This window comes from Mesoplodon densirostris, chromosome 7 (genome assembly GCF_025265405.1).
Source record: "Mesoplodon densirostris isolate mMesDen1 chromosome 7, mMesDen1 primary haplotype, whole genome shotgun sequence".
Lineage (NCBI taxonomy): Eukaryota > Metazoa > Chordata > Mammalia > Artiodactyla > Ziphiidae > Mesoplodon > Mesoplodon densirostris.
This window is the reverse complement of record NC_082667.1, coordinates 66,298,890-66,317,809: the sequence shown is the minus strand read 5'-3', so window position 1 is coordinate 66,317,809 and position 18,920 is coordinate 66,298,890. Positions and strand designations below refer to the sequence as shown.

At 45.4% G+C, this 18,920-nt stretch overlaps 2 protein-coding genes across 8 annotated transcripts in view; one reads left to right on the top strand and one right to left on the bottom strand.

The window, feature by feature from the left end:
- Positions 1-18,920, top strand: part of IRAG1 (inositol 1,4,5-triphosphate receptor associated 1) — a 122,100-nt gene that overhangs the window by 62,329 nt on the left and 40,851 nt on the right. For 3 of the 6 annotated variants that reach the window (XM_060103032.1, XM_060103037.1, XM_060103038.1), the window contains exons 6-10: positions 918-995; positions 1,743-1,795; positions 2,001-2,048; positions 3,321-3,938; positions 6,131-6,209. In XM_060103032.1, coding sequence (XP_059959015.1) covers positions 918-995; positions 1,743-1,795; positions 2,001-2,048; positions 3,321-3,938; positions 6,131-6,209 — 876 coding nt within the window. The remainder of the gene's footprint in view (positions 1-917; positions 996-1,742; positions 1,796-2,000; positions 2,049-3,320; positions 3,939-6,130; positions 6,210-18,920) is intronic. The other 3 variants (XM_060103033.1, XM_060103036.1, XM_060103035.1) reach the window with 3 other exon arrangements.
- On the bottom strand, positions 7,991-9,003 carry LOC132493610 (ras-related protein Rap-1b-like). 2 transcript variants are annotated; one of them, XM_060104327.1, is made up of 3 exons: positions 8,879-9,003; positions 8,554-8,822; positions 7,991-8,314 (listed from the first exon to the last, which is right to left on the bottom strand). In XM_060104327.1, the coding sequence occupies exons 1-3, from the start codon at positions 9,001-9,003 to the stop codon at positions 8,211-8,213; spliced, it is 498 nt and encodes a 165-aa protein (XP_059960310.1). In that variant the 3' UTR covers positions 7,991-8,210. The 2 variants fall into 2 exon arrangements, with proteins under 2 accessions (XP_059960310.1, XP_059960311.1); XM_060104328.1 differs by having other exon boundaries at positions 8,948-9,003.

The window sequence follows — 18,920 nt, the reverse complement described above, 5'->3', positions numbered from 1 at the left end:
AGCCTCCTGGAGAGGATCCTGTGAGGAGAGGGCATCTCGCCCCGTATCAGAAGCTCTGAAATACCGACCCAACTCTAGCCCAGAAAACTCTGCTTTCCATTTCTGGGGGTCTGTGTGTGACCATTGTGTTTTCCTGCTTTGCCAAGAAGTGCTAGCCCATATGACACCCGTGAACTTGACCTAGGCTCCCCAGTCCCTGAACCCTGCCTGGAGAGAAACCCTCTGTGTGATGCCTGAGTGCACAGACTCCCGGGCCACCCTGCAGGGTTGGAGTCTGTGTGGTCTCCCACCATCCCCAGGAGGCCCTGCTCTGTGGGCACCTCCTCTGCAAAGGTCAGGAGAGGCCGGCCCTGGCTTCCTCTCCCTGACCTCCAGCTGTGCCCGGGAAGGATCCTAGGGAAGGGAAGTGTGGTCTTTGGTGTCTCTCTGGAATTTCTGGATTAAAAGAAAGGTTTTCTGAAATTCTCCTGCTATGCCTTTGGCTAAAGTCACTCTTTTTCTTGAGCAAACATTTGGGGCAGTTAAACAAGTCTGTACTTAGGAGGGAAGGGGCACATTTGAAATCAGAGCCATCCTGGCAAGTGTAGGAGGTATAGCCTTTGGAGCTGTACCTGCCAAGCAATGCCAGGTCCTCTGTTTCTAGAAGGTGCTTTGGGGTGAGGCCAGGTAGACTGAGGATTGTGACCCCAATCACCCTCCCTCTCCCCCAAGTGACCCCAGCGCCCCCCCCCCCGTTGGGCTGGCAGCAGGGAGGCATTGGGCTGTGGTAGGAGCCTTATATGGAGTCCAGAATCAGCCCCTGAATCCGACAAGCCAGACCCAGTCCCCAGAGGCGAGAAATACCTGAAAGGATGTCTTTGTTAGGCTGAAGTCCTGAACCTTCACGAATGCTGGCCAATTTGTGTCTGTCTCCACAGCTGTTTCCCCAAACCTCAGCCCCAGAGCTTCTCCTGGGTCCTCTCAGAGCAACTGCCTCACCGTCCCCAAGCGGCCTGGTGAGGTCCACCTCCCCCCCCAAACCCCACGGCATTGCCCACTCTGGCTCCCCGCCTTGGGTGGCGGCTCAGTCCCTCCCCTGGGCCCCAGGACTCCTGTCCTGCAGCCTTCCCAGTCAGGACCCCCGTTTGGCCCCCTCCCGAGGGGCCTGGCTCGGCTGCCTCAGAGGAGGAAGATGTACTTTCTTTGGGGTTTCAAGCTAGTGTGGGGAGGTAGGCCTAGCCCCGGATGAGGATGGAGGGAAGGGGGCTATGGCTGGGGCCCTCTGCCCAGAGAGGACCTGGAGAGAGGTCACCTCAGAGCTTATTTGCAAAGGCCTCTATTTGGGCCACTCTCTGTGTTTTGACTGCTTCCCTTTCATTAGGCTGCGTTCAGGGCCACACCCTCAGCTCAGCCAGGGTAGGGGTGGGGTGCCAGGGAGAGCAGCCTACCCTTGTCAGAGCTGCAGGGCAAGCTCAGGTGCCGGCCAGGCAGCCCGGGTTCGGATCCCAGCGCTGACACTCCGGCTGTGTGGCCTTGATTTCCCTCTGCCCCGGCCTCCGCATGTGGTTTCTTTGATGATTAGATGGGGGCTCCCCACAGAGCCTGGCATTGTGAGAGGTACTCAGCAAGCACCGGCATTACTGGCTCCTGGGCCCGAGGGACCCAAGGGAGGACACTCTGGGGAGGTAGATGCATTTTTGCTAAAGGGACAGCTGAGGGTCTGGGGTGCTGGACATCACTCGCCAGTGTCTGGACCATTTTAGGTTTGGATGCGTGCAGTGGCCCAGGGTCCCCTCTGCCCGGAGCACCACCACAGGTAACGGGGCACCGTTTGGGGTTTCTATGTCAACTAGTCTCTCCTCTAACCCCTTCACACCTGAGAGGCCCCTCCATGACCCGCTGAAGGCGAGGGTGCTGGGTGGGGGAGACGTCGACACCACCGTAGGGGTCTGCTTGAGGGCCTTTCAGGAGGAGATTCGGTCTCTTCACGTTGCTGACTGACTCGTGTTTACTTTCTCCAGCAGAAGGGGGATGAGGCCGAAGTCTCTTCACCTCCACTTGGCGAGCCTGTGAGTTTGAGGTCTGCCCAGTTTGGATGATTTGAGTGTGGGAGACACGGTGTCCCAGAAGCCTAGGCTGGCCCTGGGCAGCCTGCCAGTGGGTGTGCGTGAGTGGAAGGTCAAGGCTGAGGAAGCTAGAAGGTTCCTCTGCCCTACGGTGACTGGAAGTCTGAGGTGGAGGGGGTGAGGCTGTGGGATTCAGTGGGGATGACCTCCATGGTGGTCCTGCCCATAGTCCTACATTCCCAGTCAGGCTGCTGCCAGAGGCCAGGGGGACCACTGGGCCCAGCAACAGCCAGGCAAGACTGCTGCCCCCGTCAGCTCTAGTGAAAATTGCAGGAAAGCTCCAGCCCCTAGCTGGGACTCTTCCTGGGGGCAGCCTGGAAAACCTCATCTTTGCTGATGAGCAAACGAAGAGCCCCACACCTGCTTAGAACCACCTGCTCAAGGTGGTGTCAAGGGCAGCATAGAATATAATCTCATCTAGAACTAGGTCTGGGATAGAGTCCTCTGGTAGAGTTTCAGCACACACACAAGGCAGCACACACAAATACCCAGACAGACCCACGAACCTGCACCTCACAAAGCAGGTTTCCCTTGGGAAATGAAAGAAGAGTACAGAATCTTGGAACTTCTGAACAGCAAGCTATCAGCTTCGCAAGAACCCCCTTATTCAGTGATCTGTAACCTCTTTTGGATCATAGAACGCTCTGAGAGATTGCTGAAAGCTGTGGACTCTCTTCCCAGAAAAATACATACAACACACAAACACACATATACACTTGTATATAATTTCAGGGAGTTCACAAACCTGATGGGAAATCTGAATCCCTAAGAGTTAAGGGCCTTGCCAGGCAGAGCCAGGACTAGAATCTGGGGCAACAGAGTCAAAGCCAAAACTTGTGGCTGCCCTCCATTCCACTGTCCTCTGCAGCACCTAGCCCTTGGGAAGTTCTTGGCAGGTTTTGAATGGCAGGTCCCCTTATCCTGTCTGTTTTACAAACCTCAGGCTTGTTTGTAGGTCCCCTTTACCGGCTCAGATGTGATTGAGAGGTCCTCCCTTTCTACCTAGCCCATACCTCTCCAACACCTCCCCACCCCTACACACACACACACACACACACACACACACACACATACACATGTGCGCACGTGCGTACACACACACGTGCGGGTCCCTTAGCAGGGTCCATGGAGATAGAGACCCCACAGCAGAGGTGAATTCACCCTTCTCCCCTCCAACCTGCCCCCGGGGTCCCAGCTCTACCTTGTCTCTTTCAGAATGTCCTCAAAGGGCTAGCTGACCACAAGCAGAATGACCAGAGGAAAGTGTCTCAGGGCAGGCTGACTCCTCGCTCTCCCACAGTTGAGAAGTCCAAAGAAATTGCAATAGAACAAAAGGAAAACTTTGATCCCCTCCATTGCCCAGAGGCCATACCCAAGGGCCCAGCTTCTGGCACAGGCAGTGGTGGGAAAATGGCCCTGAACAGCCCCCAGCCTGGCCCTGTTGAGAGCGAGCTAGGGAAGCCGCTTCTGAAGACAGCCAAGGAGGGCAACCCTCTGCCCAGAAGCCCAACCCAGGGCTCTGGAGGGGTGGCTCCCCAGTCCCCCCAGGGGAAAAGTACAGTCGGAGAGCCCACAGGGTCCAAGGTTGGCTCCAAAGCTGAGCTGTGGCCTCCTGCGTCCCGGCCGCCTCTGCTGCGGGGTGTCTCCTGGGACAGCAGTCCCGAAGAACCCGGCCCCCGGCTGCAGAAAGTGCTTGCCAAGGTGCCGCTGGCAGAGGAAGAGAAGCGTCTTTCAGGCAAAGCTGGCAGCAAGCTGGCCAAGGCTCCTGGACTTAAAGACTTTCAGATACAAGTGCAGCCAGTGCGGATGCAGAAACTGACCAAACTCCGTGAGGTGGGTTCCCGGGGGCCTGCTGGGCAGGGTGTGCGTCCAGGTCCCCAACCTGGGCTGAGGGCCTCTGGGCCGGGCTGACCTGGGCCTGGGGCGGGGCAGGTGTGGCCCAGACGTGGGCCTTGTGGAACCCTGAACTTCCCCATCCCGAAAACCAGCCCACTGGGCAGCATGTCCTTCACAAATATCACATTTCGTGCCTTTACCCTGCTCACTCGGGTGAGGGCAGCTGGTGTAGAGCTGCCACACAAAGCCACATTTCAAGGGGAAGGTGGGTATATGGAAGGACACATGGGCCCTGAGTCCTGGGCTGTGTTTTCCTCTCTAACTGGAGCTGGTGGCTCATGAACAAGAAGCCTTTGACGGAGCACCTTGTCACGCCTAGGATGGGGCAAGGATGGAATGGCTTTTCCCTCTGTCTTGCCCTCCAAGCTTTCCTTCCTGATACCTGTTAACAAAGGGCCTCAAATCCATCCAAACATGGCCGTGAGGGGCTGCTCCCCCTGTGGTGAATTTCTTCTAACACCCCTGATGTCCCTAACTGTCACTGGCCATCAAACCAGGCACAGCTGTCTCTCATGGGGCTACTGCCCTATTCATGGAATGACTGGGGGGCATCCAGAGATGCAGGGGGAGAGAGCTCAGGGTGTGAGGAAGAGAAGAGTTTAACAGGACAAAGAAATCCTTACCCAAGCCCCACTTCCCCAGAGGGCCAACCCAGGCCACACGCCAAGGCAGCCGGGACTCCCTGGGGTGGGGCCTGGCACCCGCACAGCTGGAGTTGGATGAGGCCCTCCTGGCTCCCCTACAGAGGGGCCATGGGACAGGGAAGGAAAAGAGGCACTTGACAGCTGTCAAGAGCAAGTGTGGGGTTGGGGGTCTGCACTAGCAGGAACGCGTTCCAACCGTGGTCACTATCCTGCACAGAAGCCTTCTGCGTTGGAGGCTCCGGGGGAGCTGGGGCCTGGCTGCTGAGGTTAAAAACATTATACACAGAAAAGCCCACCCAGCCAGGAAGACCTCACTAGCTAGCGGGTCAGCACAGGCGTGCAAGGACCTCCTCTGGTGGGCCGCAGCGCCAGACCCCTGGGGAAGGTGACGCCAAGGAGGTCAGACAGGCATTTGCCTTCACATGCCTCTGGGCAGCAGAGTCCAGGCCCAGGTGACAGGCCACCCCCAGACCCCTGCCAGTTCCTCTCTGCAGCAAAGAAAACCACAGAGAACCTGGAGGCCCCATCCCACTAACCACTGCCCTGCGTCTGACCGCACCTCCAGCCCAAGCCAGGGTGCTGAGAGCCGCTTGGTTGTGGGCCTCTGGTTAAGGAAACAGGTCAAGGGCCCTGGCCCATGACTTCCATCTAGGCCAGAGCTCCCTCTGCTGGCCCCTTCCTCTCCTTCACCCAGGAGGAAAACCGTCCAAGTGGCCTTTGCTACCGGGACACTGAAAATACCCTTAGAAGCACAAGTCGCAGGCCCAAGGAGCTCTGTGTGGCATTTCCACTTGGGAGCGCCGGTCTTGGACTTGGAACAGGTGTGAGCCTACCTGTGCCACATACCTGCCGTCAGCATCCCCATCTCTCTCGGCTCTGCTGGCCGAAGCCCCAGGCAGCAGTGGCTATTGGCCTGCTGCCTTGGGACCGCAATCTGCAGGCCTCATTCGTCTGGAGAGTTTAACAACTCAAGAGGTGCCATCACAGGCCACTGAGGAACTGGGGGCAGGGGAGGTCACAAGTCCTGAAGGTGGGCACTCACTGCCCAGAATAACAAGGCAGGAAGCTCCAGGCAGCTCAGAGCACGGCCATGAGATCACAAACATTGTTTCCATCTCTGGCCGCTCCATACACACCCAGGGGACCCTCCAATCCCCAGAGCCCTGGGCTCTGCCTCTGTTTGTCTTCCAGCCTTCAGCCACCATGTGGCTGGCAGCTCCCTTGCCCTGAGGCTCACAGGCTTATTTAAAAAGCCAGCCGTGCGAAGGACCATTCCTGACCCAAGGAATGGGGCACTGGTGGTGGAGTTTCCAGCACCTTTACAGGCTGGGAGAGGAGCGGTCTTCCTGGTGCCCCTCAGATGTCGTGACTGTCCCCGCCCCGAGTGCTGCCCCGTGAGACTGAGGGGTCACAGAGCCATAGAACCAAGGGAAGAGTCTACCCTGAGGTCACCGTCTGAAACGTTGTCTTTCTTTTCCTAAAAAGGAGCACATCCTGCTAAGAAATCAGAACTTAGTGGGGCTCAAGCTTCCAGACCTTAGTGAAGCGGCTGAGCAGGAAAAAGGTAGGTGGGATTGGGGAGATGCTCTCCTCAGGCTGGGGCTAGCTTCATTTTCTCCAGATCAAAGAAGGTGAACGTGTAAACACTGCACATCCTGTCAGGGCCTTTGTCCATCCCAGTGGCGAGTGTGGAACAGACAGAGCAGGCCCTCAGTAAATATTTGCAAATAAGTGAATCAGGTGGCGTTTCCTGCCCACTCAGAAAACCTCTAAACTTGTCTCTTCCAACCAACCCCCCTTCTGGACCCCTCCAGCCCTCCCTGAGCCTTGTTAGCACCTAGTGGGTCTGGAAGGGTGACCCAGGCCTGAACTTCTGATGCTTCCATTTCCTTTTCCTTTTCCTCTCACACCCAGGAAGCCACCCAGATAGAACAGTTCCTCTTTCTGAGACATCAGAGTCATCTCTTGCTTTCTAATCTGCTGTCACTACAAAGTCCAGACCCCAGCCCTTCCCTCCTGGTGGCTGCAAGGCCCCACCCACCCACTTGCCAGACTCGCCTTCAGAAAGTAAAACTTGGGGTCTCTTGCCTCACCTCCACCCCAGCTCCCATCTCCTGACTCACTTCTCCCGATGGCTCACGCTACTCGTGGTCATTCTCAGCATAGAAACCTTCTGCTTAAGGATTGTTCTGTGGCTGTGTCCAGGGTGCCACCAACCATGTTAGAAGCCCCTAGTCTGAAATATAGTAACTAACACCTACCTATTCAACATTGACAAGAAGATTCCCAGAAGTAAAACGTCCAACAATTATTATTTTTTTTTGCAATCCAAATTTATTGAACTACTGATGCTAAGTTATGTAAAATTTCACCACTTTAATTAAGGCTTTTAGTTTATGTTTGGCCATCTCAAAAGGAGTTGTAACATTAGGTTGTTCAATTTAAATACTGTGGCTCCCTGTTGGATAGACACACAATGTTTACACTCAAATGTTAATGCATACAAAGCAACAAGGCATTGTTAAATAAAACAGCAATAGTTATGCAACTTAGGCCTTGTGACCAATTACACATAATTAAAATTACTTCCCACATTCACATCCACGGTACTCATCCACCATTTAACATCTCAACCAAAACGTTACACATTTGAAACAATCACTAACAGGCAAAAATACTAAACCTGTATATTTGGTATTGCAAATACACTTATGCATGAGCAAGCAGGGGATTCACAGTGAGAATCTACAGCTGCAGAAGACTGAAAATGATTTACAAAAATTGTTAAATCATTAAAAGATTGTTTGAAAATATACACTTCTTGTTGTAGACCCCCACTGAACACACAACTATAAACATTGTTCCCTATGTAAACAAAACAGGAAACATAATAAAAGATTTGAAAAGTCTGGATATTTCCTTCCCAACAGATATTAAAGGCAACGTCTTTAAGACATTATACTGAAAGGACTATCATATCTTAAAGACAAGATCACTGTCTCCACAGGTTTTTAAAAATTAAAAAACTATATAGCTGTGTTAAAGCACTTATTTGTACAATACAATGATAATGACCTTGAATTTATTTTTTTTAAATTACAATAAGTTACAAGTATCAAAGAGGTGAAGTTATCTGGAGTAGTCTATATAGGAGCTCTTTGGACTTTCTTCTATTATGCTAAAATAGTGGTGCTTTTAGGATTTACATTATTGTACTCTCCAATACAAAGTATGGGGCGTGTTAAAGTATACAGTACACCATTTTCATACATGTACAACATTGGTGGATGAAAAATGTCTCTTAACAGTAATACTGGATTGTAGCCTTTGGTTTTACCAGCTGCATACTCTAGGGCTATTATATAAGTAAAAATCTCTCTTGTGATACTGGAAAGTGATTAGAATGTGCAAACTGATGTAGTAGCTTTCATTTGCTCCTTAAAGGGTACCACCACAGAAAGTCCGTTTAAGATGTTGGTAGGTTTAACAAAGTTGGAATGCTGGCACTGTTGAATTGGGCAACAGTTCTTCAGACCTGGCTCAGAGCTACAATGCATTTAGTATCTTAAAGCAGCTGACATGACAACTTTTTACGGGCCTTCCCAGGCACTGGAGTTTTTCTGTTAATTTGCCACACTAGGTCATGAAAGATCTCATTAACATTTATTTATTTATTTATTTATTTTTATTTTTTTTTTCTTTTTGCGGTATGCGGGCCTCTCACTGTTGTGGCCTCTCCCATTGCGGAGCACAGGCTCCGGATGCGCAGGCCCAGCGGCCATGGCTCACGGGCCCAGCCGCTCCGCGGCATATGGGATCCTCCCAGATCGGGGCACGAACCCGTATCCCCTGCATCGGCAGGCGGACTCTCAACCACTGCGCCACCAGGGAGGCCCTAACATTTATTTTTGATATGACAGAGGATTCTAAGAATGCACAGTTGTTCCATTGTCTTGCTAAATTTTGACCTTGTTCCTTTCCTAGAACTCTTTCTTCTTCCAAGTCATACTTATTACCAACCAGAATCATTGGAGCATCATCAGTGTCTTTAACTCTAAGAATCTGTTCTCTCAGATCTTGTAAATCGTTAAATACGGACTGTGCTGTGATGGAATAAACTAACGCAAAGCCTTGTCCGTTTTTCACGTACAAATCCCTCATTGCTGTAAATTGTTCCGTTCCTGCAGTATCCAAGATGTCAAGCAGACACTGTTGTGCATTACTTCAACTTGCTTTCTATAAGACTCTTCTATCATAGGATCATATTTTTCAACAAAAATTCCTTGAACAAATTGTACAGTCAGAGCAGATTTTCCAGCTCCTCCTGAGCCAAGAACAACTCGCTTATACTCACGCATGGTGCAAACTTGTAAAATCTAGTACTTCTCGCACTGTCATCGAGTCCCCGCAGCCAGCGTTGCCTCGCGCTTCCCTCCGGGTCGCTGCTACCGGCGCTGCCGCTCCGGCTGGCTTACATGCCTGACTCTCCAACAATTTTTTAAAGTACTAATTTAAAAAAATTAATCATCTTTAGATGAAATCTTTGGAAAAATATGATATACTTCTCTACTTTGAATTTCGAACTTGTTTATTAAAGCAGATTTAAAACCCTAGGAAAAGATTTATCTTAAAATGTCACCCGCAACCCCATAAATTCTGAAAAAGCAACCGTTTTTATTCTTTCTAGTATTTACCCTTATTTATAATTTTTTCACAGTTGATTTGGTGGTGTAGATGTAACTCCCTGTTTCTACCTTTTTTTTTTTAAGATTTAATTTTATTTATTTTTGGCTACGTTGGGTTTTCGTTTGCTGTGCGTGGGCTTTTTCTAGTTGTGGCGAGCGGGGGCTACTCTTTGTTGCAGTGCACGGGCTTCTCACTGCGGTGGCTGCGGAGCACAGGCTCTGGGCCCGCGGGCTTCAGTAGTTGTGGCTCGCAGGCTCAGTAGTTGTGACACACAGGCTTAGTTGCTCTGCGACGTGTGGGGTCTTCCCAGTCCAAGGATCGAACCTGTGTCCCTTCCATTGGCAGGCGGATTCTTATCCACTGTGCCACCAGGGAAGTCCCCTGTTTCTACTTTTAAAATACTTACTTTGTGACTAATTCCATTATAGTTTGACTTGTCCTCATAGTTATCATTTAATGGGTGCGTAGTTTCCTTTTGTATTGATGTATCTATTGTCGGGTATTTCAGATGTTTACAGTTCTTTTAACTATGATTAACAACACTACTGTAAACAACTTTGTACTTGTAGGTTTTTTTTCTTTCTTCCTTTAAGTTACTCTCTTGGGATACATTCTCAGGCTTGAGAGTCACGGTGTCAAAGTGTAGGAATATTTGTAGGAATATTTGCATTTACCATATTACCTCCAATGGGTGATGCTCCCTATAGACTGAGTGAGGGGTCTTCTCACTAAACACTACCTGCTCTAGACTTTGCTTTGCTTTGCTTTGCTCTTGCTCCTTATTGGCCAGAATGTAACGAGAACAAGATGATCCAAAATAACAATTACTACTATTAGTAGCAGTAGTAGTGCGAAATACCATTCCATTATTACTTCAATTAATCTGCTTAAACTTAAAATTTTAAAATATTTTTTTCTTAATGGGTGAATTAACTATTTATTTCTTTACTCATGTGTTGATTTGGGTCTTGGGTTTTTTGTTGGTCATACATGTAGATGTTATAGATAGTAACCGTTCTTTGGCTGTATTTTTTGTCAATACTTTTTCATTTTTGATTTTTTTTTGCCTTTGAACAAAATTTGTATTATTTTAGAGAGATCATAAAGTTTTTATACAGTAATTTTAGCTTATCTTTTCCTTTGAAAGTCTTCTATTATTTAAATCATTATAAAAATATTACTTCTCCTTAATTGGGATAGCAAATATATTTTCTGGTAGTTTATCTACAGTTTGATTTATTTATATTTATTTTGCTAATACCTCTGAAATTTGTTTTAAGATATAGGTATTTGAAGACTTAAGATTCTGTTACCTCAATAATATTTTAATAGTGTTTATATTTCTTATTACATTGTGGCTTAGATAATCATATACTGCATCTTTTTTTAATGTATAGCAAAGACTGGTTCTGGGCCCTTGATTCTGTTTTATTCTGATCAGTATTGTACCATTTTAATTACCGCTGCCTTATAATATGTTTCAGTGTACAGTGGGTTACTTCTCCCCCATTGCTCTTCTTTTTCAGAGTATTCATTATATTCTAGATACAAAGATTCAGTGCAAATTAATAGAGCAACTGGACAAGAATTCAGGAGATTGGAGTTCATGGCCAGACACCACTTAACAGTGTCTGGTGTTATGTTCCTCAGCCTCTGTGGGCCTCTGTTCCCTATTGGACTAGGACACTTCAGAAAGCTCTTAACTCTAACCTAAGATTTATGGATTCTGGGTCTTTTCCAGTTTTGCCTCTCACCTACCTATTCTCTAAGTGAAATTTATGTCATCTTATACAACATTTTAATTGTGATTGCTTTAAGGCTACACACTGGATTCAGAACTGTCCTAGTTTTGTTTGTTTTACAGTTCATAGATTTTTCAGTTATTTAGTTTGCAAACATTTAGTTCTCATTCAGGCACGTGGTTTGTCCCTCTATTAATTTAAGTATTCCTTTCTTTTTCCTGTACTAGATTTAAGGATCTTTGTAAAGGTCTTCCATATCTCTTATTGAGACAAATTCTACATGATTTATAATTTTGCTTATTTATGAAGAAGACTTTTTTCATTAGATTTTCCTAACTGATAATTAGTGTCATAGATGAATGCTGCTTGGTATTATACATGTTTCTTGTATAATAAATATTACTGTTAACAAATGGTAGAGTGGTTATAATAGTGGTTAACTAGCATGATTATTATAACTAGGGTGATTATTATGTACCAGGACCCATGCTAAGCATTTGACAATATTTCACTTAATGCTTACAGCAACCCTGAGGGGTGGGTCTTATTATACCCATTTTGCAGATAAGGAAATTGATTCAGGGAGATAAAGTTCACATGGTAATTAACTGCTAAAGCCAGGATTGGAACCCAGATGTGTCTAAATCCAAAGGCTCTTGACCACTTTGCAAAATACCGCATTTTTTCACATTCACAACCTGTTATTTTATTTTATCAAATTCACTATTTGTCTTAGTTGTGTGCTTGTGCATGTGTATGTGTCTTTCTTTTGTATATCTGTATATATTTTTTTATTTTGGCAACATTCTCTAATATGACAATGCTGATAAGGAGAACTCTTGCCTTTTTTCTGTTTTTAATTGAATTTTTTGTGTGTTTTTCTTTCAAGGACCATGTTGTACCTAATTATTAAATAGATGCACTATTTTAACTTTTTATTATTATTTCATATTTATATTATCACTAAATAGGAGAACATATAATATGTAGAAAGATAAAATATATAAAATATAAGAATATATTATTTCATGTATTATTTTATATTTTTATTTTTCATTATTTTAAGGAAATATATTCTTCTCTTCTGAGTTTTAAGATTCATGTTGAATTTTGTCAATTTGTTTTGCATATCTATTGAAAGAATCATATAAATTATATCATTTAATATATTAACTAATAATTTTCCATATATAGAAATAAACCCTTACGGTCCTGCAATAAAATGCATGTGGCCATGGTGTACTTTCTTTTATATTTACTACCAAATTTTCTATGTAAGTAACTCTTTTAAAGTATTCTGCAACCTTCCTGCTTTAATTAAGATAAAATCTAAGTTGCTTTGACATGAGGCCCCAAAGTATGCTAACCTATAGGAGAGAGAAGATTGTTTCATGCTCAAGTAACAATTCTAAGGTGAGCTGTCGGGTTACAGGTGGCTCTGCTCCATGTGATCATTCGGAGACCCTGGTTTCTTCTCTGTTGTCATTTTGCCATCCCCTGAGGTATTACACTTGTCTACATGGTTGAAGCTGGATCATGGGTAAATCTGTGTTCCAGTTTGTAGGAAGGGGAAACAATGGAAGTTCAGAGCAGGCTTTTTTTTTTTTTTTTTTTAAGTAAACTGGGAGTTGCATATCTCTTTTTAGCTCCCAGTTCATTGGTGATGATGTGGCATGGCAATACCTAGCAGCAAGAGATACTGGGGAATGTTGTCACTAGCTGGGCTGCTGGCCATATGTCCATATTAAACTCCTTTCACATGGAAGCAGAGGAGGGCTGATTTTGGTGGATGACCAGTTGTCTCTGTCACATTGTCTTTTTTACGTAACAATATTAGAAAGTTTCTCATTTAGTGCATATGGAGCTTTTAGTTTTTTAATAAAATTTAATACTGCTTTGTAGCATTCTGTGGTATGAGGAACTATATAAATTGTTTGACCTCTGTCTTATTGATTACTATTTAGGTTGTTTGTATTCTTTCTCTACTATAAACAATGTTATAATGAACATTCTCCATGATGTAACTTCATAGAAATGCATGAGTTTTTCCATGGGATAGTATCTTAGAAGTAGAATTGCTTGATCAAAAGGTATTTATATTTAAATATATATGCATACTGCCAAGTTAACTTACAAAAAATTATAACAATGTAGACATCCACTACTACAACAACACCTCACTATTTAATACCAAGAGGGGACAAGATAGATCTTAGAAATAAAATTACCAGGTAAATGAGTTTGATTCCTATAAACACTAAATTGTAAAAAATTAACCATGGAAGGTGTTCAGTGAAGGTACCCTCCCTCCCACTTTTCTCTCATTTCTAGAATCTGAGTGGTTAAAAGCTCAAGCTTCCCCACTTACCAGCTGCATAGCCTCAGGCAGGTTTCTTATGCTCTAGATGCCTTGTTTGCTCATCTATAAAATGGGGGTAAGAATAGTACCTACTTCACTGAGCTGATGTAATGTTTTTATGTGATACTGGTCTTTATTCCAGCAGGAACCTGTCATACATTTTAATTCCTGTCATCAAGTTTGTAGAATTCTTTCTTGCCAGCTAAGTGGGACATTGTACTCCGTGCTCCACAGTATATAGGGCAGTCTGGAGATGTGGCGGGCAACCACATGTGCTTGATCAGCAGAGTTGTGACTTCCTTTTCCTACATTCTGAAAGCTCCATCAAAGAGCCTCATCCCCGCCTGTACCTGGGACCAAAGGTATTGTAACCCCCCCCTGGGAGCTGGAGAGTCTGGCCCCCTTAACAGTTTCTAAATACAACAGTGCCTATGAGCTCATTGGGAAAAACTCAAATCTCCTGATGATTGTTGGCTGTTCCTTTGGGAGATGGGGAAAATCTAGAACATTCTGGAGTCTTAAGAACTTTGGCTCCCCTTTGGTTTCTGAGGACTTGGAGCCTCTCTTCCCTGTTGCATCTGGTCTTTCCAACAAGCCAACCAGTTCTCTTCACAGGGACCCTTTGAAGGATGTTTGGGTCTTGATCATCTGCAGGTCATTTCAAGCCAAAGACATGAGGCTGACTGTGGACCCGTTCCTGGGCTGCATGTTGGGGGTGCAGAGGTGAAGGAGGCTCAGGCCCTGCCGTCATTACCAGTCCCTTGGCTCCCTCAACAACCTCCTATCCCATCCCTTTGCTTGCACTCCTGACCTCCTCATCCAGTTCAATCCACCATCCACAGGCAGCGAGAGGAATCTCTGAAATGCAAATCTGGTTCAGCCTCTTCAGAGGCTTCATTCTGCTCTCAAAATGAGCACTATAATCCTTAGTAGAGCTTAAGAGGCCCTGTGCGATTAACCCTGCTCACCTCCCCAGCATCTTCTAGGACCACTCTCCTCCTCCCTCTCAACGTCCTGGCCTTGCTTCAGCAACTCGTTCCTCCTCCTTCTTAGGCTTGGCACATGCTGTTCCCTCTACCGGCAATGTTCCTCCTCTCTTCCTCTTTGCCTAATGAACTCCCATTCAGTCTCTAGATATCTGCTCAAATGTCACCTTCCTAGGGAAGACTTTTCCAGCATGCTCCAGATGCTTCTCCCTTATAAAATCTATCATAGCATGAAAAGTAACATTTGGGTATTTCTCTAATTAATCTGTCCTGCCAGGTAACAAGCTCCCAGAGGACAGTGACACATCTGTTTTGCTCAGCATTATATGCGTAGCTCCATGCTCATTGCCTGGAGCGTAGTAAGCACTAAATAAATATTGAATAAATTAATGAGCTCACCCTCACCTTGTAGGAGAGGAAATACAAGGGTAGACAATGTCATTACAATACATTGTGTTAAGACTTTAAGACCATAAAGTACCTAGGAACACAGAGGAAGAAGCAGCCAGCTCAGTAGGGGTGAATGAGTCAGGGCAGGATCCTTGGAGGAGCACCTTGGAGCTGAGGAAGAGAAGGGCATCCCAGGCAGAGGGAATAGTGGGAGCAAAGGCACCCAGGCATCTTCTAGCACTTGGCATGTTCCAGGAACAAGGAATCCCAGGTGAACCAAGTGTGAGCCATGTGTCCCAAAGAGATGGGCAGCAAGGGTGGAGTGGAGGTGGGAATCAGAGAAGGTAAAGTTCTTTGAGGTCTAATTAATGGGTTTGAACTTCCTTTAGCACCCCTTGCAAAGCCAGAGAAGCCTGTAGGTAAGGAAGCATGAGGATCAAAGCTGAGTCTGAGAATAATTCTTCTGGACAGTTTATGAAAGCTGAGGCTAGAGGTGGGGAGACTAGGTAAGAGGGTATGGAAGCAGCCTGGTGAGAGGTGATGGGACTGTAGACTGAGATGGACAGGAGGGAACGTGGGGAGGATAGGTTTGAGAGCCATTTGGAGATCAGCTTGGCAGGACTTGATGAGGGGATGGGGTGGAGGGAGAGACCAGAAAGACCAACAGGTGTGTGTCTGCACAGCCAAGGGGGTAATGGTGCTATTAATCAGGGTGGGAGCACAGGAGAAGGAGCTCCCTTAAGGAGAAAGACAACGCATTTGGGTTTGGACACCTGAATGCCTGTGGGAAGAAGCCTGGATGCTACAGTCTGACAGAACTGGCTTTGCATCCTGGCACTACCAGTATCTAGGTGGGATCCTGGGGAATCTACTTAACTTTGCTGAGCTTCAGTTTCCTAGTTCGCAGCATCCCCAGAAAATGAGCTTAGCAATATTTGCTCTGCAAGGCTATTCTAAGGAGTAAATGAGAAAGTGCATCTAATGCAAGCTTATGTTTGATCAATGGTGGCTGTTGAAGTGGTTTTTGTTGTCCTGATCCAGCGGGTAATGTCTAGGAGGTGGCTGGATATCTGGACCTGGACGTTGGGAGAGGTGTGGGCTGAGGCAGTCCTTCCAGACACCCCAGTCTGGGCTCAGGGCCCTCAGGTCTCAGGCAAGGAGAAGGCCTCCCTGAGAAAACAGATCAGAAGAGAGTTGATCCCCAGGTCAAATATCTTTGACCTTTTGGGGGATCATCCTGGACCTTAGCACATATTTAACCAGAAGCCCCCAAAGTTACTTTTCCAAGTCCTGGAGATTGCCAGAAACAAAAGCTTTCATTGGAATGAGGTGGTATAGGCAGATATTTTAAAAATAATTTTACTGTTTTTATTAAAAATAGCTCATCGATTATCAAAAAATTCAACTAATAGTGAAAAACACAAAGAAGAAAGTAAAAATCGCTTACATCAAACATCCCCTTTCCCACAAATACAGAGGGAGTGAGGGAGATTATAGATTGCTCCATATACTTTTTTTAATAAAAAGTATGAAAATTTAATTGAACTTGAATTAAAGTGAAGTGAAACTGTAGGGCTTGCTGAATTTTGGTAATTGCTTCCTCCAAAAAAAAAAACAGGTTAGTTTTAAAAAGTTTTAAAATAGATATTATGAAATGCATTAAGGGTTTGGAGTCATTGAGGTTTGTTTTTATATTACATATTTCAAGTTTGGATTATTGCAGGGAAAGATGAGAATGGCAGTATTTCTTCCCACTTTCATATTTCTTCCTAACCTTTCCATCTCCACCTATACAAATGATAAGTTATTCTTTTTATACTCTCAAGGTTGTAACATTTACATTCCATTCTGTAACCATAATTTCCATAGTTGTTTAGCTTTAAGCTTACATGTAAATGAATTTAATGTTCACCACCAGTCCCTTTACTGTGGCTCACAATTCCCAAGCTTATGATTTTGATTTATGTCTTGTTTAGCTGGATTTCATCATCTAATAGTTTTCCTAGAAGGGCTTAGAGGTTCCTTGAATTCTAGCATGTTTGAAAATGTTGTTCTTATTCTTGAAGGACAGCTTAGATGGTTATAAATTCTGGATCACTTTTTTCCCCAGAGCTTTGTAGATGCTATGCTGTATTCAGTGTTGTAGAGAAGTCTGAGACCAGCTTATTTCCAGCACCTCTCAACCCTCACCTTTCCCTTTAGGTTACTTACTCTTTCTATGAGGGTAGTTGGAGAAGCATTTTTATGTTCATATATAGCTATGGATCTATATAAGATATATATACATGCATAGAAAAGAGTAAGGTTTTATATATATGTATATATATATATAATTTTTTTTTTCTTGGTGTGCTTTTTCAGTCTGCAAGTTCAGCTTTTCTCTCAGTGGAGGAAATTTTTTCTTCTCTTATGTCTTTGAATGTGTTCTTTGTTCCTTTTGTTTTTTCACTACTTCAGAGCCACCATAATCTGTAAATTTCTCATCAGTGTCTCCACTGTAGGTCCATTACTCTACCTCTCAATACTTTAATCTTTCTTTCCTTCTTTACTTCCTTGTGCTCATCTTAATCTCCCCCACTAATTCAGCTTGAGGCTCTATCTGTTTTATTCCTTCATATTTCCAACATATTGGTTAGTTCTATATTTTTAGAATTTTTTGCTTCATTTTGTTATTTTGGTCTTCAGTTTATTTCCTTAAATTGTAATCTTCTTCCATTTTGTGTGATCCTGTCATCTCACCTCTGATTCCTATTTTCATTTTTTCAGGTTCTAATTTCTCCTTGAGTCAAAACATTTGTGGTATACATTTTGCACAGAAATGCATTTTATGCGTTTCTTGCATCTATGTTTCTATTCTGACATCTGTCTCCAGCATGTTTCTTTTCTTCTTTCCTTTATACCTTCCTCTCCTCTTTCCTTCCTCTTTTGACGATACTATTTTTGTGTAGTTGCCATGCCATTTGTTTTCAATTAATATTTTTTTGATATGGACATTTCTCCTGGATGTTCTCTTGACCTAGATATATTGTGTAGGTCAATTTTCACTGATTTTTTCCTACCTTTTCTGAGATCTCTGTCCTCCTGGCAGCTCTTAGTTGAGGACTGGGTATTTTGTGTCTGCTTTGTCACTGCTTGGGTGGTGGGGAAAAGAGGAAGTTCAGCTGGCGCTGTGGGTACTGGTGGTTGTGGGTTGGTTTCTGCTCTTTTTCTATAACTTTGTTAATAGTCTAACACTTGAATTTATTCCATTGAAGTGGGGGCATATCTTATTCCCTTGGGTGGGCAGTAGTGGGCATGGATTATTTCACCATTTCAGGGTAGAATTATAGGGACAATCTGCCCACATGTTTATTTTCCACACTTAACCCAACTATTCCCAGCAGCCACTCTCACTCCCCTGCCAGATAAAGGAAGGAAAAGATAGACAAAATCCAAAGAGTTTGGCCACTCTGCTATTTCTCAGAAGTGCAGGATGGGGGTAGGGGTTGTGACAGCTTCAGTTGGGGCTTTCTATGTGTCTCCTGTCACTCACTCTATCAGAAGGGATTGTTTTATTTATTTTCTCTTACTTTCCTTTCTGGTAAGTCCCTCTGTGTTGTTTGAGATCATCAGCTCTGGTAGAATACTATGCTGTCATTCTGCTTTTCCTCTCCCCTCCTCCTCAGTACGAAAAGCAAATAGCAGCACAAGCAGTTTTTGTCTTGTTGGAGTGTTCTTATGATGGGATGGATATCCTTCTACTCTAGAGAAACTTTCTGAATCGCCTCTGCAGCTTGCCTGCCCATCCCTCGGTCCACTTCTCTTCCAGCTCTGTAGTCACAAAAGTGACTACAAAAGTTTGTCACAACTTTTCCTCTCACATCTTCCTCTCAGTACTGATTCTTTGAGGGAGGAAGAAAGGGTTATCAAGGGTGGGAGCCCTACATTTATTTCTAGTAAGTTCTGTTTTTCTCTGGCCATTATTATTATTTTTTTTTGCGGTATGCGGGCCTCTCACTGTTGTGGCCTCTCCCGTTGCGGAGCACAGGCTCCGGATGCGCAGGCCCAGCGGCCATGGCTCACGGGCCCAGCCGCTCCGCGGCATATGGGATCCTCCCAGACTGGGGCACGAA